Source organism: Caretta caretta, chromosome 11 (genome assembly GCF_965140235.1).
Source record: "Caretta caretta isolate rCarCar2 chromosome 11, rCarCar1.hap1, whole genome shotgun sequence".
Taxonomy (NCBI): Eukaryota; Metazoa; Chordata; order Testudines; family Cheloniidae; genus Caretta; species Caretta caretta.
In genome coordinates this window covers 47,469,777-47,493,400 of record NC_134216.1, presented here as the reverse complement: position 1 = coordinate 47,493,400, position 23,624 = coordinate 47,469,777, and the positions used below count along the sequence as shown (strand labels likewise).

At 40.0% G+C, this 23,624-nt stretch overlaps 1 protein-coding gene across 6 annotated transcripts in view; it reads right to left on the bottom strand.

The window, feature by feature from the left end:
• The window catches only part of PPP1R1C (protein phosphatase 1 regulatory inhibitor subunit 1C), an 84,126-nt gene that overhangs the window by 48,113 nt on the left and 12,389 nt on the right, over positions 1–23,624 (bottom strand). For 5 of the 6 annotated variants that reach the window (XM_048869383.2, XM_048869382.2, XM_048869381.2 and 2 more), the window contains exon 3: positions 1,552–1,589. The exons of the other annotated variant lie outside the window; for it this stretch is intronic. In XM_048869383.2, the coding sequence (XP_048725340.1) occupies positions 1,552–1,589 (38 nt within the window). The remainder of the gene's footprint in view (positions 1–1,551; positions 1,590–23,624) is intronic. 6 annotated transcript variants of the gene reach the window in all.

Genomic DNA, 23,624 nt, shown 5'->3' with positions numbered 1-23,624 from the left:
CAAACTCATTGCCGGGGATGTTGTGAAGGATAAAAGTATAACTGGATTAAAAAAAGAATTAGATAGGTTAATGGAGGATAAATCCAGCAATGGCTATTAGTCAAGGTAATCAGGGATGCAATCCCATGCTTTGGATTTCCCTAAGCCCCTGACTGCTAGAAGCTGGAACTGGACAACAGGGGATGCATCACTCAATAGTTGTCCTATTTTGTTCATCCCCTCTGAATCATTTGGCATTGGCCACTGTTGGAAGACAGGATACTGATCTAGAAGGACCATTGGTCTGACCCAGTATGCCTGTACTTATGTTCTTATTGAAACTCTCCTAAAATAATAAAGAGTTTAAACATTCAAATTACATGCTTTTAGTTGGGCTTGATGTGAGGGAATTCTGCTGACACTAGGGCCTTGTCTACACTCAAAGATTGTACTATACCAGTATCTAACTAATATGTAACTATACCTGAATAGCTAAAGTTATTGTGTGGATTTAATTATACCGGTATAAAAGTGTCTATACCCATCTATTTTATTCTGTATAGAAAGGGAACTAAGCTATATTGGTATAAGCCCCCTTTAAATGGCATAACTACATCTATATTAGGAGTTGTACAAGGTATATCTATTTTCATAAAATGTCACATCACAGAACAAAACAATTATAGAGGTACAAAAACTGGGTAGACCAGGCCTAAAAGAACTATTCTTTGATCTTATCAATTTCCTATTGTTTTTTATCATAGTGATGTAATGGAAATTCATCCTTAAGTTCACTTGAAAGGCCTCTTTGTATTTCTCTGGGTGTCTGGATTGTATTTTCTAACAGATCTAGTCTTTCAACAGACATTAATTTAAGTTGGCTCTTAGGAAAAACACTTTCACATAAATATGGCCAATACTATTATCCCGTTGTATCATAATGGATGGAAAGATGCTGTTTATGAATAAAACATTTGTTGTATTCAAAGAGAGCTATTTACACCAGTGTGTGACATGCTGTTGATCCTCACCACAGCAAGGCTTCAGAAGTCTGTATTTGGATCTAAGTCTGAAACAATACTGCCCATTGCTATTTAAAGCAGTGCTTGCTTCCTTAAAACACCATAACAAGAGAAAGAGATTGAGGGGAGGGTTTGGGGGCAAAAGAGATGGAACTGGAGGAACAAACCTTAGACTTCATTGCAAACTTAATACTTGAGCTAATATTCACTGAAGTCAATGGAAAGACTAATTGCTTTCAATGAGTACTAGTTCTGGCCCTGGTACAGAATTAGAAAGGAAGCTTGCAATCCCTAATCTCCCCTGTACTAATGAATGGCGTTTGCTGTGCTCATTAACCTGAATAGAGACTAATGGAGAAACTGACCAGAACTAAAGGAGCAACAGGTATTTGTACAAAGCCATTTATCTAGAAGCTTCATCCATGAAAAGCTGTGTCAGTTACGGAAGCCTGATAATATAAACAATTGTATAAGCCAGCAAAGCAAGAATTAATATTTCAAAATAGTTGTTAAACAATAGCCCACTATTTAAAAAATGTAACTAACTTACTTCTCCTTGTGAGTTGTTCTTTCTCTTCTCATCTATTTCTATAAAAGGGAAAAGATTCAATTAGAGAAAAGGGAGTACCAAAAACTTGTTTTTTCCAGGGTAAATATTGTGGACCATATTCTGATCTCAACAGTATTTCCACTGTAAATAAGGAATAACTCCACTGATTTACAGCTTTCCCCTAGCCTTTGTCTGTCCTGTAGGCCAAAGAGATCAACACCCTTTAAACATATAAGTGCTTTGGCCAGATTTCCAGAAGTGCTCAGCACTCAACAGCTCCTCTTCAGAACACTAGGCAACGAGCTCTTTTGAAAAATCTGTCCCTTAGATTGTAAGTCCTTGGGACAGGAACTTCACCTTCTTTTATGTTTGCAAAACACCTAGTAGTTTATGGGCACAACTAGAAATTAATTAATAATCATTAATACCAACTACGAGCTGTTAAATTATTAATATAACAGCAAAATGACATCACTGAAGAGTACCTTATAATTATACATAAAATTAGCAATTCTAATATAATTATTTCTAAATTCACAGTTTAAAAGTTTCATGATAGCACACTGGTTTAGGGTGAGAAGTGACCATGGAGTGTTTCTTGTTATTACATAGTGCTTTTGGTTAATTTACATGGTATATACTGCCTCCATCAACAACCTAAATTTAGTACTTCTAAAGAAAGTAAATACCTCCTATAATTTATCTGTTACACTGTGCAATGTTGTACATGGGATAGGAGGTCAATCGCTTCCTATCACTTAGTTGCAATCAGTTTATGCCCTGTTGCATAAGAATTAATTACCTTTCTATTGTCACAACTTGCATGTTGTTAATGGTCAAGGATGATTTTCCAATTACTACACTATCCACTGGGCAAGACCTTTGATGCCACATAATTACAGAGCTCTAAAAAAAAGTGACACTAAAATAGAGTGCGACAAATCTCTCACCATCAAAACACATGGGCCCCACTCTAAGATCTTCCATCCTAAAATGCCCCTGTGCACTTTCCACTAAAGTCTGGTGAATTTGTGCATGTGCACCTGAAGAGAAAATAGGGCCCAGTGTGTGTGTGAGAGAGAGAGAGATTATTGTATTAGAGCCAGGAAGAATTTATTTATTTAATTAATTTTTAATAGTGTTTTCTACGGTGCTCATCTCTTTGGTATCTGAGAACTGCACAAACATTAACTGATTAATTGCAATTCCTCCACATATGACTTTATAAGACATGCATTAAAAGTACTGATATTCCAGTGAGTAAAGGATGAATTAAAATAGGCCCTAAATAATTAGAGTTCATTACTAAAGAAGGGGGCAGCCTTGGGCCAGCAGAAAGGGCGCTAGGCTCAGATTCATGGGACCTGTTCCTGCCATTGGCCTGTTGTGTGACCTGGGATAAGTTATTTTTCAGTTACCTATCTATAAAATCATAGAATCATAGACTCATGGGGATAGTGATACTTAACACTTCTTCGTAAAGCACTTGGAGAGCTAAAGATTGAAAGCACTAAATAGGAAATCATTAATGCTTTCTGTGGGTGAGAGATTTCAATGGGAATTGAGTGTGTCAAGGGATTTTCATGATCAGGACTCTGTGTTTCATTTTGAGCTAGAGTTTGAATGAAGCCAAAGGTCAGTGAAAGCTGAGTTTGGTGACATTCCATCTTAAATCTGCTCAGGATTGTGAATTTCGCAACAAAACTTGAGCTGAGCCTTGGGCTGGGAACAAAACCTGCAACCAGTAACATTTTGTCTGGTTTCAAGTTTCAACACTTAAGGTTTGCACATTTCTAATCAACAGAGCCTGCACTTTTGCAATTCTTTTCAGCAGGGTCACATTACACCTATCAGCAATGGACATTGCTGCTAAACTAGCCTGTTCACCTTACTCTCAGCAGCACTTACACTGAAGTTAGTAATATGAACAGGATTTGACCCTGTTTGGGTTTAGAAAAAACCACATAGTTGCTATAATGCAATCAGCACCAAATATCCAGCATAGCACCTATGTGAAAATTTGGGAATGAACAAAATCCATTTGATTACTTTTTAATTAAGTCACTGAAATCATATGACTTGATTGTGTTTGCAATTTCAATAGAGTGGGGAGATCAGGACCCGGAAAGGAGGGGCTCCAGCTTAGAGTTAAAGGAGACAGGCTTGGAGAAGCAGCTGCAAACAGTGCATTCAATGAGCTGAGAGATGAAGGGAAGAAAGGAGAGGGAGCCATGGTTGGAGAGGCAATGGTGATGGAGATTAGTTGCCAGGAGGAGTTGAATCAATGGGACAGACAGACAGTTTGGTGGAAGAGAGTAGAGCATAAACTTTAGCCTTTGTGTAAGGGAGAAAGAAGGGGGCGGGGAAAAGAGAAGTTACAATTGATCTGGTCAATCTCAGTCAGTGAGATCTTCCTCAGAGAGGAAGGATGGGGCAGAAGGTATTATGGGGATGCTGAAGGTATAGGAAAGAGGCTGGAGTTGTGGGTGAAGGAATGAATGCAGATGGAGAAATAGAGCAGTTTGGCAAGGAATACCGAAGAACTGAAGAAGGGGAAAACAAATGTATAGGAAGAGGTAGCATATATAGTGGAGGTAGTAAAGGGACAAGCGGATAAGGCCTGGTCAACATGCAGCCTGATGTCCACATTGTCCCAAGAGTTCCCACAAATGAGTTCAGCTGCATGACACTAGGAGCAGAGGAAGTGGACGGTGGGAGTGAGCCATGGGTGAAAGGATGGAGTTTTTTTGGTGAGAAAGAAGGGCAAAGGAGTGGAGAGTGAAGTGGAGTGAATGAGCAACTGAGGGCTAATCTACGTGGGGAAATTAACCAGCAGAAGTATACCAATGTAATTATAGTGCTATAGTTATACCTACATGTAACCCCCCGGGTAGACAATTTGATTTAAGAATGAGTGCCTTTTTCTGAGTTAGCTTATGTCGCTTTGAAAGCAATATAAGGTGTATCAGGGAAAAAGGCACTTGTATTCCCAATTAAGAGTGTCTACATGATGAGTTTTACTGGTATAACTATAGTGGTATAATTATGCTGGTATAGTTCTATCAGGAAATTCCCTCATGTAGAAAAGACCCAAGTCATTAGAGAAATGGAAGAAAAGGCAGGCAGGAGGGGGAAGAGTATGATCTTTGTGAACTAACTAAACCAGACATCTCTTAGTCTCCTTAATAAAAAGCCAAGTGAATGACAGAATTTAATATACTGTGGATTGTTATGGTGACTTGATATTAATTGCTAAATCCCCATGAACTCAGTTAATAGTGGGTAGCTTGATATCATTACTAAATTGCTCTTTGGGTGCTCTCTCCCCTTGAGAGAGTTCAAGGAATGATTTAAAACAAATCATAAATATTGGAGCTCATTAATAATGAGAGGTGAAATCCTGGCCCCACTGAGGTTAATCACAAAACTAAAGTGGGGCCAGGATTACACCCAAAGTCTGTTATGATAATACAGAAAAAGACTGACATTTAATACCCTGACAATTACCTCATTAAGAATGAAAATCATTTTGGCCAGGCTTTAAGGAATTGAAATTCAGGCTATTTACACCTGATATAATTTCCCTTACACATTCCATCGCACTCTGTTATTTGTAAGTATTTTTTATGTCAGTCCATGTTCTTCCATCATACAACTATACATCATTTTATTACATTTTAAATCTGAACATATGACATTTTTCCATACTGGATTTTAATATGGCATATTAGAAATGGATTTGGATAGCTGGGAAAAGACCTATATGTACCCAAGATATTTTAAGGCAGATGCACTCGAGATTAATGGTGGTTTGATTTGATTTTACCACACCTGTGCTGAGGAAAGGTGGAAAGAGTTTGTAGACTCTTAGCTACAATGTTTCAATAACATTTGAAGCTCAAGGGATTCTAAGTTCATGTGAATTAAGTAAAGCTCAGTCTCTGGCAGAGTAAACAAAGACTTCAAATATAGGGCTTCACTTTGCTCAGTGGTTTTAGAAAGAGCAGTGTTCCATTTTTATAAACCCAGGGCTCGAAGCCCTGGGATCGGCACTTTTATCAGTCTATCTACATAAATAACAGTATTACATAAGGCCTGATCCTGAAGTGAGCTTCATGGAGGTAGATCTCTGCACTTTTGTGAAGCTCCATTGAAATCAAGGGGGGTACAGCCAGATGCAGGACTCTGGCCGCCCAGATCCCATTTCAGAATCAGAGTCTTGCTCATTGCAAACTCCCACTCACTTTCACAGGCATTTGAAGGAAAGCTGCAAAATTTGGCCCAGTGACATTTCTGCAAGGTGGAGGGAGATGCACTGGGGAATTCTTTTACTGAAAGTCCTTCAGAGCAGATCAATTTCTAATGCTTGTTAGCACAGACATATCCTCATACCCACATCATCATGCAGTTAGTTGAGTTACACCAGAGCCACCCTGTTATAAAAGAGGTCAGAAGCTGGCCATGCTCTGGGTGGCAGTCAGAACGACCACAGCTATATCGGATTATCAGTTTCCCAGCAAATCCCTATTAGTTTTGCAAAGAAACATGACCATACTGTGCAGAGAGCAACGTGGTCTCTTTAGAATGAGAATGGAGACAGGAAACATGAGCATTACACATCTGCCTCCCTTCCCTCTTCTCTCATCGGATAGACTTAATGCACTCACGGCGACTGTGCAGGGCATGAGGTGACATATTATAAATGACTTGGCCTCTGTGGGCCAAGTGGGCTCCCCAATGGAGTCATCCTGCAAAATCATATCTCGTCAGACTAAGTAATCTTCTTCCTCCTCCAGTCGTAAGAACAAATAAAAACTTCTGCTCCAGTTTTCAGTCATAAACATGGAAGGCAGAACAGGTTGCAGAGATAGGGTGACCAGATGTCCCGATTTTATAGGGACAGTCCCGATATTTGGGGCTTTGTCTTATGTAGGCACCTATTATCCCCCACCCCCTGTCCCAATTTTGCACATTTGCTGTCTGGTCACCCTATACAGAGAGCAGCTGCCAGCACAGAAAAAGCTCGGTGAGTGGCAGGTATAATTGCTGAGAAATGTGTGTGTGTGCTCAGAAAAAAACCTGCAGTTCACTCTACTCCACTAGGAGGCACAATCAGGTCACACTAGACTCTCCCGGCAGCCTTGCCCCTGGCAATATTTCTGTACAACAAAGGATCAATTTCTGACCTGGGTTCAGCCTGGGCAGCCCAACTGTGTATAAAATAGCAGCGAGGAAGGATGTTGCTGTTATGACACTGGACTCGGACTCAGGAGCTGAGCTGGTTGAAACTGTTTTTTCCACCCCCCAGTGAAAAATTTTCATATTTCAAAAATTTTCATTTAATTTTGGTTGCGTTCATTTGTTTTACTTTGGAGATTAAAATCGTACTCTCTTACTTCTTTAATTTCAACACCCTTTTCCCTTTAGAAAAGGGAAAGGAGTGAAAGAGTGAAACAAAGTGGAAAATAAAGCACTTGCGGTCACTTTCTAATTTGTCCCCCCTCCCCCAAGAAAAAAGGCATTGTCACTTTGTGCTTCTTTCTCTCATTTAAAGAGACAGACCATCCAAAATGAGAGAAAGTGCTACTTTGAAAAGGGAAAGTGCTACTTCCATTCATTTTTACCTTGTTAAAACATTTCCTCCCTCCCACCCCCCCAGTTTTCTAGCAGTAACAGGGAGAGAGGGGAATAGGGGTCTGAGCGAAGAACCCTGAACATGCCCAATTCATGTGGTGTTTAGAGGACAGCATTAATATTATAGGAAAACACGGCTTAATTTATAAAGAACAAAATAACTGTAAACTCTTAAAAAGCTGAGGGTGTATTCATTACTTTGATCAACATGCAACTCGATGTTAATGGAACTCAGAAACCTAATCCTCAGAGGCAAGACCTACATTTTTTACTCCAAAATAAATTAGTTATTTCATCAGTTTAGTCAGTAGGACTTGTTGAAAAAATTCTGTTGAAACTGTTTTTATATGGAAAATTGGGTTTTGACCCCCCAAAAGTTCATTAAACATTTCTGCTTTATTTGGAAAAGGTAGTTTTATTATTGAAAAACCATAAACTGAAAAGTAGTTTTAGGCTGAAAAACAAAACCTTTCACTTTTTGGCTGAAATTTTTTGTTTTTGTTTTGACTAAAAGGTCAAATTTTCTGAGCAGCTCCAATCATCCGTCTATTTGCTTCTGAAGCAGCTGCATTCCTACTGCGCTATTCCTTTTGGTCTTGGCTTTTTCCTTTTTGCTGTCCAGGCAGGGAGAAGTGCCTGCATACACGACTACTGCAAGAGGAGACACGGTGGAGCTCACCAAGGTGACGGAGCCCCGGGAAATGGGTCTGGATAGGTGATGGCTGGTTTGGGTGCACACTGGATATGGTGCTAATGCTCTGGAGCATCCCTCAAGCCCTTTTTACACACACCTCCCTCCACTGCTACACAGACAAGAGGCTCAGCCACCAGTCTGTGGTGCCATCCTTTGATCCTCCTCCAGATATGCCCGCTTTTCAATAGGGCTGGGGGAATTATCAGCTGGAGGGTTTCTGGCTTCTTTGCAGTGCCGGTGCTAGCCAATTGGGGGCCCTAAGCAGAAATACCCGCTCCCCCATATACACACACAACACATACTAATAATGAATAGGGGGCCCCCTTGAGCTGCTCAGGGCCCTAAGCAATTGTATAGTCTGCTTAGGCCTAGAGCCAGCTCTGCTACTTTGTGACTCTGGAAGAAGCCAAGCAGGTGGAACAGAGCCAGGAATGTGGCTCATTATGTGAAACGTTACATTGGAAGGGATTTTAAATCTTAAACTAGTGAGAAATCAAATGTTACTGCTCCTGGAAACTCGTTCCACCAGTTTTTGTTTCATTAGTATTCACTTGTCAAAATTTCTCTGTAGCAAAATAATGCCAGGTCTATCAGCAAATATGAATTGATTATTTTTTATGTGAAATAAATGGACCAAATGCTGATGTCTGTGCATTTGACTTGTGCTGAAATTTTATCATTTTCTTAGGTGGAAAAAAAAAAAGATTCAGTTCTTCTTAGTTCTTTCTGTCAGCGTGACCATCCTGGGATGTGAATGAGACAAAGGAAGCCTTTCTCACGAGGGTACATGGAAGGCCTTGATTCAGGCATTCAGTGGACTTGCTCTGTTTGGATTTTCTGTGTAACCTCATGAAAGTCCCTTAGGCCCAGATTTTCAGAAAACTGCATCTGCAATTGTACGCCTAAATTGTACAGACAATAGCTGCAGTTAAATATGCAATCTCAGTAACTGCATCGGCAAATGACCAGTTTCTGACATATCTAGCAATTTCTTGGGCCACCTATCGGAGCAGATGAATGTGCAGGTTTCTGAAAATGTTGGCTTTCCTTTGTGTGCCTCAGTTTCCTCCTCAATAAAACGAGTGATACCTACCTACCTGTTTCGAGGGGTTGTTATGCAGCTACATTAAGTGGTGTTCAGAAAGCATTTCAGATGGAATGTAGCTTAGAAATTCAGTATCTTAGTATTGTTTATTTTCTTCCCCCAAAATGGCCTTTATTTTCCATATTAAAAAAAAAATCAAGCCAATTTCAAAAATGTTACATTATCTGCTTTTAACCTGCAGTGAGGATTTTCCATACTGCTCTAACCACTTCTCAAGCTATCTTGTTGCAAGACTGAGCTAAGAAATTGAAAAATATCTAGTCAGGCAAAGATGTGAAACACTTTGACAAAGTGAATTGTCTGGTTTCCTTTTGTCTATGTCTCTCCAGGAAAACTCTGCTGCTGAGGCATATGTAATTTCATTTAATTACTAAGAAATATGGCAAATCCTGCTGAGCATTAGCGTGTGCCCCTGTAAACCTCTGCACTGCAAAAGTGCCTCATTAAACTACAATATCCCAGCTGCCAGGGTAAGTGTAGCTGGAGGCAGGTTTTTCCTCCCTTATTCTAGGGCTGACAAGAGAGTAAGTATTTTACAGTTCCACTGCATTTCATACTCTAATCAGCATCTAAATTATTGCTTGGTCTTACAGGGAACCCTAATAATATGATTTGTACAGGAAATATTAATAAAAATACAGAGGAGAAGCACCAGCCCAGGCCATTCTGCCCTTGCTTCTTCTACAATGGGGCCGTTGGTAGGGTTAGTAGCATATGAAACCTTCTGTACTGTGTTGAGTCAGGCACCTTCACCAATGGAGCTCCCGGAGTTCAGGCTAGGAGAGACTGTACGAATCAATGCCCTGTGTGCACAGGGCATTTCTAGAGCATAATAACATTAATCTGAGAGAAAAGAGTAAGTAACAGTGGCACAGTTGGTTGATTTGTGCTAAGAACCCGTAGGAGTCAGTCACCCATTTTGCCTGTCATTTTTAGGCCTTTATCCTGCAAAGAGCTTGACTTGTATGAACACTTATGCCTGTATTGAGCCCCACTGGAACCAATGAGATTCCACAAGGATTTATCACTTTCCAGGGTCAGGGCCTTAATCAATATTGCTTTAATAAATTGAATAATCACTGTTTGTGGCCTTTAAAAAAGTCATGACACTAGAATCTAATACAAAGTTACATGTCATGGATTTTCTAAGCTAGTGACTAGGCTGCCTTGTCCAAAAGAAATAATAATAAATATTCTATATGTATTAGTTACCAAGGCCTCTGAATGCCTTACTTAAAATAATAATAGTTAAATGACTCGAATTAAATCCAAGCACTGCTGTACAGTAATGTATTCAATCTAGACCCCCTACTCCTGAACCCACAGACATCTACCTGTGTTTTACAGAATTTACTACTTGTAGGAGAGGATTCTCCAGTTTTATGTCAATGTAACTTCAAGGGGTTGATTTCAGCATAAAACGGAAATACCACAGCTACTGGCCCACAGAGAATTACACTCTTTCTACACAGCTTTTACCATCTTATAGAATTCTATGCCAAGGATAGAATTCTGTCTTAAATAATGTAGGATGGTCCAAAAGCCGATTGAAAAAAGGTACAATTTTCTATTAAATTCTATAGGACGGTACCATAAGGCAAAAACTGTTGGCACCTGCTGGAAGAGCTGTGATGTAATGGTGCCAGCACACTCCTTGAACACTGAGGAAGGGGCCTCCACTGAAAGTCTGCCATAAGCTACTGTGGAGGGCTGCACAGGGGCATGCCAGGGGATGGACCCTTGGATCTGAGTTGGGACAGATCAAGTGGCATGGAGGGGCTTTGCATTCCAATCTCGTACCCTAAATCCCAGGCTGGAGGCTAGATTTCATCTCCCTAGCCTACCTCCACTTCTCCAACATACAGCCTGATGACTCAGGCTGTACGTGAGAGAAATGGATGTGTATTGTTAATTTAGCTCTAATATTTACAAATTACTCTGCACGACTGACACCAGCCCAAACACAGTTGGCTGAAGTATCCCCAAACCTAATCAACTTCAGCACAGCCCCAATTTGTACTGAAAATAACTCCAGAACCTCCTGGCTCTTTATCCCCGCCAGGTGGTTTCTAAGACCCATTAACACCAGGAATGCCATAGGTCAGATGGATCAGCTGGTTGCCCATTTGAAAGCTTTGCCTCCAGATAAATTAGCCTGATCATGTTTGCCTAGTTCTGCATTTGCGGCATCAGACATTAAGAAGTAAACATTAGCGGTGCCGACCAGGAGCAGCCATGCCCTTTGTTAGAACAAATCCCACTGAATAGCAATTTTTAAAATTAACTTTAAAACAAACAAAAAAAATATAATAGAGCCATTTCCTCCAGACATGCAAGTGTCTGCTGCAAAGACAGCCCCATCGGAGTGAGTCTCTCTACAAAATCTGGTAGGAGTGCTGGCTGCAAAAGAGGGGCATCAATACCTAGTGACCCAGTGACGACTGCATAATAATTCTGGACATGAAACAAAATCCTCTTTCATAACTTACAAGGATCAAAATTCCCTTAAGACGTACATACTGAGACTGTAATTTTCCTCAAGGGAATATGGAGCCATCTTAAATCTCAAAAGCAAAGCTCAGTGCATTTGTTTATAACACAAGACCCTCAGAAAGAAGTCATAGTGTCTGGTTCACCACAGTGTTATTCCAGCTTTATTCTAGCATAGCTCATGGAAATCAATGGAGTTACACTGGCATAAAACTGGAATATCACAGTGGTGAATCAGGCCCCCAGTTTTACCACATAACACAGATGACTTATTATAATAGGCCCAAAAATGTCATCTTCTTTCTGTGCTTTTTGTTGTCATCTTCTAATTCTTCCTCAGATGGAGCAAACTTTGATCTGTTACACTGGAGTATCCACGATAATTCCTATAATCAGTGGAATTACCCCAGATTTCTGCTGCTGTAACTAAAATGAGCATTTGACCCTGGGCTTTTTCACTCTCCTCTCCGCTTCTTTGCCATCTACTTAATGCCACCCCAAGAGTCTACCTGCCATCCTGGACACTCTAGATTGCACTCTACAGCATAGGCACACCTTCCATGTTTCACCCATTTTACTAACCACTTTGTAAATTAAGAGTTTCTTAAAAATGCACAGTCAGGAAGCACACACACATACATACATGGGTACAGAAAAGACCTTGCTGTCATGTTGCATCCATTTTGCTACCCTGCGCACTGAACTTATGTTGAGCAATCCTTACTGGCACTAGTGAGCATTTACTCATGCAAGTAGTCCCAGTGATATACCTCATGCACTGTCCCTCCAGACGTGGGAGGCTTAGATTCCTAAACATAGAGAGAAATGGTGATATAATGGTGAGAATCTTCTGGTGGCCTCTTTTGCCCTCTTTGCCACCCCTTCTGCTGTTAATCCAACTCTTCCCTTGTTAATCGCTTTAACCTGATAGAGACCTTTGGTAAAAGGCAGGCCTATTCAGTAGGATCAGGGTTTCGCCCCCTCAATCTGCTCATTATTTTAAATATACTTTTTTTTAATTTACTTTAGATCAGAGGGGGAAGGGCTAGATTTTGGCTCTGAAGTAGAGGAAGGAAAGGGGCAAAATTTTTTAGTCTCTGCCCAAGACAGCAGAAAGTTTGTGTTAGGGATTATTAAGACTATGAACACTGGGGTCACAGAGTCTTCTAGGATTCTTAGCAGATGTGCATCAGAATTGGAGCTGCCCAAAGAAAATTGAAATGGCAACAAAAATGTCAGTCAAAATTTTTCACAAAAAATGGCAAAAACAATTGATGGAATGTTTCAGAGTAGCAGCCGTGTTAGTCTATATTCGCAAAAAGAAAAGGAGTACTTGTGGCACCTTAGAGACTAACCAATTTATTTGAACATAAGCTTTCGTAAGCTACAGTGAGCTGTAGATCACGAAAGCTTATGCTCAAATAAATTGGTTAGTCTCTAAGGTGCCACAAGTACTCCTTTTCTAATTGATGGAATGTTTTCAGTTTTATTTTTTGCCAATTTTTGGTCAGCTCTAATTACAATAGCATGAGCCTCGTTCAGAAAGACTGTTGGGAAAACTTGTATCTTTAGAAGATTTTTCAAATATAGGAGCAGTCTCCTGACATAAAGTCTCTAATCAGTCATATGGGAGCAATTACAGAATTGGTAATTCTTATGAGGGGAAGAGATCAACTCGGGGGGTGGGGAAGGGGCACGGGGAGACACTATTTTAAAATAAATCTCCCTGTTGTAATAATTGATGTAGAGATTGGCTTTAAATCATAACGTAAACATTGCTAATTTGAACTTAAAGCCTCTTAGCAGTTCTTTAAGCACCACAGTCTCCCCTTTGTGTGAAATAAAGGGAATTGCCTTTCAGTTGGCCAGTGATGAATAAGTGAAAGAGTTTTTCTTTTCATGTCTCTAACATGTCACCTTGTGTGCAGGATGCAGTTGAAAATATCTTACTAGCAGAGATAAATCATCAAGGCTAAATAATTCATTGAAACATCAGGCATAATTTAGAGAGAAATTTCCTCCCACAGAATTTGCAATTGGTCCAGTGCAGAGAATTACTTACAGAAGGGAGCAGTCCATGAGAAAACCACAAGGTGTCACTGTGTACAGAAGGTACAGTTCAATGTCTAACAGAGAGTTGCTTTATAGCTGCATCTAATTATTTCATTCTGAAATAATATCAACTTGGAGACAAACATATTTTTCCTGTTTCCAACACAACAAAAGTTAAGTTTAATCACAGACCCTCAATGTTTCACATATGCCAACACCGTACCAACACCTATTGCATCTTGAACGCCTAGAAAAGCTTAAGAAAATATTTCAGAGATTGGCACTTAAGGCCTGCATCAGCAAAACAAAAACAAGCAAACAAGAATTCTCTGCTCCCTGCCCATGTGAAGGGAGAAAGAAATATAAACATATACATATAAATGAAATCTTGGCTTCCCCAAAGTCAATGGAAGCTTTGCCATTGACTTCAATAGTCAGGATTTCATCTAGAGTAAGGAAGTGTTTTGTGTCCCATATGCTGGATAATAACTTGTAAGGACTTCATACTTGTAAAATGAAACTGACTCTCTTTCTTAAGAGAACTATTTACAGGGATGCTTCAATTGCAGCTATCTGCTCACAGATTGACAGCCTGCTGCCTTCCCTAGACTCTTCCATTCTGCAGGCTCTGCTGCTCCCTCCAAGTTCCATGCAGGTTGCTACAGAAAAGTCCCTAAGTCCCTAAGCCTACAGAAGTGCAAGGATTCCATTTCCCTAGATTCATCCATATGAGTTTTATATTTACTGAATTTAAAATGTTTCTTTAAGGGGCATTGTAGCATCTAGTTAATCAAGCCAGCTCACTGGCAGAACACCTATATAAATGGGCATGCTTATTTTTAAATTTATTTTTGCACCCTCTAGATTAGATCACTTTTTTGTAAGAAGTTCTGTCCAACTCTTCATAGACACTATTAAGGCACAGCTCTGATTAAAAATATTGTGCATGCCATAACTTTTATATCTGAAGATGGAATATAGCCAGCAACTGTTACTGTTAATTTCCTTCTAACTTTGTGTCAGACTGAAAATCCCTTTGATCTTTTAATGTTTCTTTACAGAGTTCTGATCTCTCCACCCTGGACACACTGTTCTAGAGTCTGAACGCTAGATAAACCTTAAAGATACCTAAACTTTGCACTAAACTAATGGATTAGCAGATATATGGACTTGTCATTTCAAGTTTTTTCTCTGGGATATATTTATTATGTACTCCTAACCTATTATTCATCTATTATTCCAGTTCACTGAATCATTTCATTACTGATCTTTGTAAAGCATAATGTATATGGTACTAAACATACAATAAAACATATTAGCACCACAAATAAGGTTATGTTTCTTACTATCTCTAATGTAAACACTTAGGGCCAGATTTTTCCACCTTTACTCACACTGATTAGTGCCTTATTCCACAACTATTCCTACTGATTTCACTGCTTGGACTTGATGCAGTAATTACTAAATTAAATTTTATAGCTAATCACAGTGTCCATAAAAATCTATGAATCTGTGACTCAGTGAAAGTAAAAGTGACAGAATCTGGCTCTTGGATGGTATTTTACTAGTTAAATTGAGTACATTCTAACCACAGCAAATGCAGGAAAGGATCTTGATTCAGGAAAATATTGGCACGTATGCTTAAATTTAAGCAGGTGCTTAAGTGCTTTGGCAAATTAGGGACATGCATTCTACTGAAATTTCAGTATGAAATCTAAATTACAGAGAGCAAAATGCATCTTTCTTTGGCAACATTTACTGTTAAAGTCTGGTTTTAAGAAAACTGTTTAAGTGTTTCTGGTGACAAGTTTGTCTTGTGGTTTTGACTTCTCATTAGAGGAATAGATTTCCATACCGCCAAACTACTCTGCAGAAAACCACCAACAAGAAACTTGACTTCAGTGTCAGGGAAGCTGTCATGGCGTATGCTGGCATGGAATGACAGCTGGGTGTCTACCAGATGGCAGATGTTCATCAGTTATGTGTAATAAAGCACTTTGAGAGGTCAAGTTTCAGAGTAGCAGCCGTGTTAGTCTGTATCCACAAAAAGAACAGGAGGACTTGTGGCACCTTAGAGACTAATAAATGTATTAGAGCATAAGCTTTCGTGGGCTACAGCCCACTTCATCGGATGCATAGAATGGAACATACAGTAAGAAGACAGATATATACATACAGATAAGTTGGAAGTTACCATACGAACTGTGAGAGGCTAATTAGTTAAGATGAGCGATTATCAACAGGAGAAAAAAAACTTTGCCTAGGTCTGTATTGTTGAATTCTACTAATTATGGACTAGATTCTAATTTTTTGAATATTACATTACTGCACAAGTAGGCCCGTTTCAATTAATGGAATCACATCTGGTGTAATACGTACCTTATCTGAGTATTAATGTGGCCCTATACCTCTAAGAAGAGAGACATTACCCTGCCCTGAATGTTCATTAGTCAGTAATTAGTGTCTTGGCCAAGATTTAGGAGCCTAAATTCAGGATACTACATCTGAAAATTGTGGCCTACATATCCACCTGCAATTGAAGCAGGAATAGATCATTCATTCCTTCACTGAAATAAGATTTTGGCTTTTCTATAACCACTCTCTTAGCAGCTTGTAACTGAGTCTTTAATCAGGAAAACTTCTATTGATCTTGAGTAAGGCTGACTAATGATGATATAACATTAGTATTCACTTAACTTGAAAGATCCTGGTTAATTCATGCACCTAAATAAGAATACATGTAACTAATTGCAGGAAACTGCTGTTACTGATTCCCCTTTATCTTAGCATCTTATTTCTCAGGCTTATTAGCCTGTAGTTTGGCTGCTAATTGGAGACAGCAAGACGCAAAAACTTATATATTGACCTATGTCTTCCCTTTTATATGCTTATTTTATGAACATTCATTTGAGATAATGAACATTAACCATCATCAGAGAATCCTTAGAAAAGTTTTGTACCTTGTGGATTGAATTATTACAGCAAATTAGAGCATCTTAAATGTTCTTGAGGTTAGCTTTTAGGGAACTCCAAGTAGAGCTGGGTGAATAACGGATTTTTCAGTTTGCTGAAAAATCAAAAAAAAATCAAAAACAAAATTTGTTTTGGGGTGAACCAAAAATAGCATTCTTAGAAATTTTTGGAAAACTGAAAAGTTAAAACAAATGTTTTTTGGGCCAAACACAATGCTTTGTTTCAACAAAATTTAAATATTTAGTTTTGATTTTGGCCATTTTTAAGCATTTTAAAGTAAGCAGTATGGACCAGAAACACCACCATGAGATCGATGTGACCAGTCAAAACATTGACACAGCTTGACCTTCAAATTTTGCTTACTAAACATTTGCAACTCGTGGCTTGTGAACCATGAAATAATTGTAAATAAATGAATCCATTGCAACGAATAATTTTGAATAATGAACCTATGTGAGAAAACTGTAACATGTTTATTGATAATTTTCAATAATTTTTTTCAACAGAAAAAGAAGCTGAACTGAAAAATTATTTCCTCAGAGTTATGTGCTCAGTTGTAATAATGAAATAATAATAATAGTTAATCCTTTCCACACTGCTAACTTTAAAGAAAAATATCTTCTCTTGGATCTACTTTAAATGTCTTATAGGCAGTTTGACAATATGAATACCAGTGAGGCAACACAAGAAAAATTAATTGCTAACATAAATACCATACCAGCTGGACCCCACGACGTACATTTTGAACCATTTCCTAGCAGCATAGTATACAAGAATCAATTCTGATGAAAAATAGCTTACAATTGGCACAGGGCTGGCAATCTTTGCATTGGAGTTACAGCTGAAATAGCTATCATTTTGAGCTATTTCATTCTTTTCTCTTAACTGTATGAGTATTCCAACCTCAACTGAAAAAACAAAAAAAAAGTCAAAATTGTTCACATCATTCTATGGCTCATAGATCCATAAAAAATACATTGGAAGCTGAATAGCAGAACATTGTATATTTTGGAGAGAGATGACAATTTGCTGTGGAAGAAGAAAACAAATACATACCCTAACAATAGCCAGTAGTTTGAGCTTTAACCATTCATTATTGGAACCTTTGTACCTTTCCTCCTTTTTAAATAATACCACAAATATTCCAGTAACAACTCATTTTATAGCTAGCCCTTGCCAGCTACTCTCTCAGTTCTTATGATCATAGATTTTGCACAACATTAAGCTCTTCAAATGCCTGTATCAACAATGCACCAAGCAAGTTCTTACGAGTAAAACTCTTTGGCTTTGAGGTCCCTGCTACAGAAAGAGGAGGGAAATATAGGTTACTTAAATTAATTTCTCATTTCTGTATATAGGTGTGTTCAGTTGAGGCTCCATAATCCTATAGGCAATATGAAGGCAAGCTGGATGGATTTAGGAAATGACAAGACAATAATCAGTTAATTTAAACTAAAATAGTCTATGATTTCCTAAAATTGAATCTTGACTAATCTCACTAATACAAGAGATTGGAAAGGTTATGCTTCAGAAATGACCCTGTATTTCTTTATGCCGGCATCTGTAACAAAATGATCAGGAACATGTCACTGTGATTCACATGGAATGAGTTGTCCCACTCCCCTAACATGATATGCTATATTTATTAATTCCTAAATCACACACTGACATTGACATTTCTGGGTTCTTGACAGTGGGGTATCTAAGCACATATATCTACTACCTACAGTGTGTTACATTAAGATCATCAAAATTAATACTTGATGAACCTCAGAATGTCTGGGTCAAGTTTTTTAAGATTTGGGTTGAGATTCAGGATGGTTTATGTTTTCTTAGATCAATTTCTAGATCATCAAGAAGTAGCTCCCACTATTCCAGTAATGAATAGGTTTAAAAATATTTAGTGACATCAATAGATGGCTTCAAGACAAACCCTATGAAAATTGGACAATATGTATTTTTGCAAGATATAACCAGCAAAAGAGTCTAGCATCCTGTGATGGGGTTTACAGACCCCACATTAAGGCTGAGATGGGGAAGGGTTGGAACCGTACTGGGCAAGGAAAGTTCCTCCCCTCAGACACTGCCAAGCGTGCTCCTGGGAAAAAGGCCAATATAACAAGAACTCCAGCAGTCCAGGCAAGATGGGGAAAGAGAAGCCATTTCCTTTGGTAGCGCTGCTATGCAGCAGGAGGGGAAGAAGAACTGCATAAGGAGCACCAAAAGGTTACCTTCATCAGCCCCTAGATTGTGGAAATGTGAAGCAAAAGTCTCTACCCCATGGCAAGCACACCCCAAATGGAGGCATTGGGCATGGTAGGCAGTGGCCCAGGGGAAGGCAAGCAAGAGGCGGGCTAAACCCAGGCCACTGCATGCTGTTTCACTTTCAGGGCCCTGGGTTGTGACCCAGTGGAGCAGGAGGGCCTGGTCCCCATCTCCATCCCAGATTCCCCAACTCCTAGCCCGGGGACAGGCAGGACTATGAGTTACTGGCAAGGAAGCCAACCCAGATAGACTCCATCCAGTAGGTCTAGGACATATTGAACTGAAAGAGAGGCTAGAGTCGGAGGCCCCGAACATTAGACCTACTGACTGGCAAACAAGCTTGCTACAAGCCTTTTCCTAAACAGGTTCAACAAATCCTTTCCCCTGGCCTACCCAGGGGTTCAGAAAGTGCCAATAGACAACAGGATTGGTGTAGATCTCTTGCCCATTAGATCCTCATCCCCAGAATGTTATTGAATTACACCCATGGGAGCTCCATCTGCACTCCCATAGAGATGTTTCTACAGGCTGGGCTCGGATCAATAGCACTGTGACTCCATCAGCCAACCCCTTCACACAAAAATAGCAGTAAAGATGCAGCAGCACAGACTTCAGCACTGGCTAACAGCTGTGTGAGTATGAGTCCAGCGTCCTGGGCATGCTTCTACAGTCCTAATTGAAGCCTATGCTATCACATCTTCACTGCTATTTTTATCCACACTAGCTAGATTAAAGCTCATGCAGGTATTCCTACCCAAAGCTGCAATAACACCTCTGTTGCAGCACAGACATACACTAAGTGATAGGACCTCAGCAAGGTTCACAAGCAATGCTTGCTACACTCTGAACCAGTCTTTCCTGGCCTATGTCACTGACCTGATCCTACTGAGAGGCTTCCACGGGATCAGGGTAAGAGTGGAACGTATCATGAAGCTCCCTGCCTTATTTGACTCTTCACCTGTCTAGGTCCTCCCAGAAGGTTCTACTGAGCCTGCCTCTTCTCTGCTTGTAGTAACAGAGTGCGGAATATGGCCCTCAATAAAGGACGTGTCTTTCTGAAAGCACATTAAGCTTCCTAGCACCACTTACAGGCTTTCAAAAATACATTTTGGTAAGGTAAGCTCTAGAATACCAAGGCACTGATTGATTAGTTATAGTATGGGTGCATTCCAAACATTAATGAAAACACAAAAGAAGAGTAATCACAGAACCTCCGTGCAGTCTTTGTCACATTTCTGTTCTATTGTTCCAATGCTGAAGCTATTTGCAGTAAAAGAATACTGGAGTAGATGTGTGAACAGCTAGGGGTGGAAATTGGAGCAATATCTGATAGACACTTTGCCCAAAAGCAGCCCTGAACGTGGCAGATAGAGGCTTGGCTGGCATAGTATTGTGACCTAGCATCCAGGCTACTCTAATTTGCACTGGGAGACCAGATCAGGTTACATCCAGTGCAGGATCAGGGCGTGCAAAGGTCAATAATACACCACCTTTTCAGGTGTGACGTCAACTCCTGAGTTGCACTCTGTATTCCTCAGCTATAGCCAAGGATCTGGTCCTGGATAGCTGATGGCAAGTTTTATCATCAGGCCATTTTACATTTTTGTCCAGAGTCTCTGAATTTAATTCAGCTTTATTAAATTCCTACTCTCCATTTATTTTAAAGCCTAGCTTCAAGTACTGTTAATGTATATAAAATCACAAGCTTTCTCTCAGGCAACTCAACAAATGGATCTGTTCTGACTGATGCCTAAAGTACAAAATAGGCTTCTTCTGAACACAGCGAGGTTAATGCTAAAAGCTGGTCATTTATCCGCATTATCTACCTACCTGTGGTTTTATTCTGCACTAGTCACCATGGTATCTGTGAGTGCCTAGTTACGCTCTAAATATAATACAAATACTTTGATTAGTAGAGCTAGCTAGTTACAGCTAGGCCATATTGTACCATTCCTTTTTTTTAGTCGAAGTCCCCTTTGAAATCAATTAGGAGTTCCACCCAGAAATTGATGACACAGTCTGGCCGAGTGTATATCCCCTAGGATCTTGGGACAAAATATTAAACTCTGTGAGGGTAATGAGGTGAATGGTTGTTATCAAAGTACCTTTCTCACCCTTGCCAGTGTTCTGTAACTCTGCATGCTACTGTTATCTCTCCGAAATGACACTGCTATGAGTCATGTTAATAATGCACCCAGATGATAACAGAAATAAATAGCCAAAGATCATCAGTCCCTGACACTAAATTATAAAGCAGCTGGAGAGTTGTAATATGAAGCCATATATATTAAAAATGGCATGCAAATAATCCCCTAGGATTGAAGAAGGCTGTTTCTATGGTGCTGTTGTATAAGATCGAGGAAAACAAACGAAGGGTACAAGGTTCAGTTCTAAAATTATTTCCTTTACTTTCCAATAGTTCCATTTATGATGAAGCCTTTCACATGCAAAGCCAATCAAAGTGTGAACAGACAGTGTCATGGCACTTACCAGAAACAAAAATTTCAGATCTTCATGATAGCATGCAAGCATGTGTGTTGTATCTGAGGGTTTGGGTCAGCCCTTTACATAGTTTGCCGTTAGCTGCAAAATTTGGATTCAGAAATAGGCTTCGATCCCAAACTTCCCCTCCCCATAGACTGCAAACATTTTTCAGAGCTGGGGGCTGGTTAAATCCATATCTACTTTTATAGTTTTTGGTTGGGGTGGGGGGGTTGACTACACAGTTAATGACTACATCCATCTACCACGGTCAAAAATTAGGTTAAAAAGTGCCACGTGCCATGCAAACTCTTCCAATGACAAACTTTTGATTGCTAATATAAGCTTTAGTTAATCATTAGAGTTGAGCAAATAGTGATTAAAATGTCCACGAATGCTCATCTAGATTCAGAAGTGAATTGTGATTGGCCCGTGCTCACCACCTTTTTGTGTTCATTCCCAATCAACCCAGCTTTAACAACATAAATATTTTCAAAAAGTATTTGAGCTCAAATATTCACTGAAACTAAATTGTGAATTGTATACTTCACAGTAAAATTCACAATTTGCAAATTCAATGTGTAAGCTACTTGCCTATGTCATGAGATACTGTTTCCTTTCTCTTATCAGGTGAGATATAAAACTAACAATGAGACTCCAAACTGCATATAACAATTGAATATCCACCTCAAGCTTTGTCCAGTGTTCGTTAGTCACATTAGTTATCGCTGCTACGAGCATTAAGGCCCAATCTTGCTGTCAGTTACTCAGACATGGGGTACACAGTTGAGCTCCTTGATCTCACTGCATCACTTGGGCTTTGGCCCTTTGCAAAGATCTCTCCTCCTTTCTATCTCCAATCGGCTTTGAACTATTGCCGAGATCCCATATTTCTTGGCTGTGTGAGGTTGAGATGATTAAAAATAAGACAGAAAAATAAATCACATGCTTTCTTCTAGAAGTCACAAGATACACAGAGATCTGTATTAAAGTTGTGAGATCAAATCAGGCCACACTTTGTAGCATGATTGTGCATATGGGGGGGTCTGAACCAGCCAGGAGAGGTCACTCTACATATGTGAATAGCTTTGATACTTGTTACTTTCTTTTTCAGTGGCACATGAAGGGACCAATCCTGAGAGCTGCCAGGTACTTGCACACTCACTGCAGTTGCTGGGAATTGCACGTGTTCAGCGTCTCTCAGGATTTGGCCTTTAGATTCAAGAAGAGCTGGTGTTCAAGGGTGTTTAAGGCCTGGTTGAGGGGGATGAGAGCTACAGAGGAGTGTGCCTGCTCGGTGCCGGGAGCGTGCGTGTGGTTTTCTACTGGAGTGTCTATCGCTGTTGTTGGAGGATCCTCTTCTGAACTTCTGTACTCAAGGGAAGGGCCTCCACAGATATTCTGGCAGAGGTCAGATCTGGGCCCTGAGCCTCAGTTCAGCAAAGGCCCACACAGTGCATCTCAGGATGGGAGTGCAAAGGCAGCATTAAGGTATCCTGGGGTTGTGTGCTGAGCCAGTCCCCCATGCAAGCTAGAGAAAGCTGAAGGCTGCTTTCCTGTATACTGGCTACCTGTGACTGCACAGGAGTGTTACAGCAGCTACCCGCCATGCTCTGTACATCAACTTCAGGAAGGGCTGTAGCATAGGCGGCATTATACTGCCTTTTATGCCTTCCAAGGATCCCTCTACACAGGGCTCCTCCCTGGGCCAGTTAAGTTGCCATTTGTGATGCTGGAGTTGTGCAAAGTGGCTGTGATGCAGCTGAGGATCTGGGGCCTTGGTCTCCTTCTCATCTTCAGCACAAACAGCAGACTTTGGGTGCTATATAAATAATCAACCCAACGATATGTGTTCCATGCATTCTGGTGAATGTTTACATTCCGAACTAATCCATTCATGATCTCAAGGAATAATAGGGACCTACTGGAGCTCCCCTCACCTAATTACTAAGAAAGATAATTACAGGCCGTACATTGAAATTGAGGATAAGTCAGTAAGAGGCGCTAAAGCTTCCACAAGCAGCCAGCCAGGCAGCCATTGGGTAATTGCATGTGATAAAACTCTATAAATAAACTCAAGGGTGAGGGGGACCCACTTACTTTTGATTTCAGAGAGGTAGCCCTGCTGAGATGTCAAACCTCACTCTTACAGAAGCCATTACTGAAGCATCAGAGCTCAGCTAGCCTCTGTCTTTATTTCCACTTGCCATTGCATGTACTTCCTGGCAAACACCCAGGCAATGCTTGGAGGGTCAGACTCAAATTCCATTGAGCTCAGTAGGAGTTGGGTGAGGCCCTGTGACTGCAAGAGAGAACCCAATGCACTATTCTTGAAGGTTAAATCCACTCTTGAGATCAGCAAAGGGGGACATTTAAAAT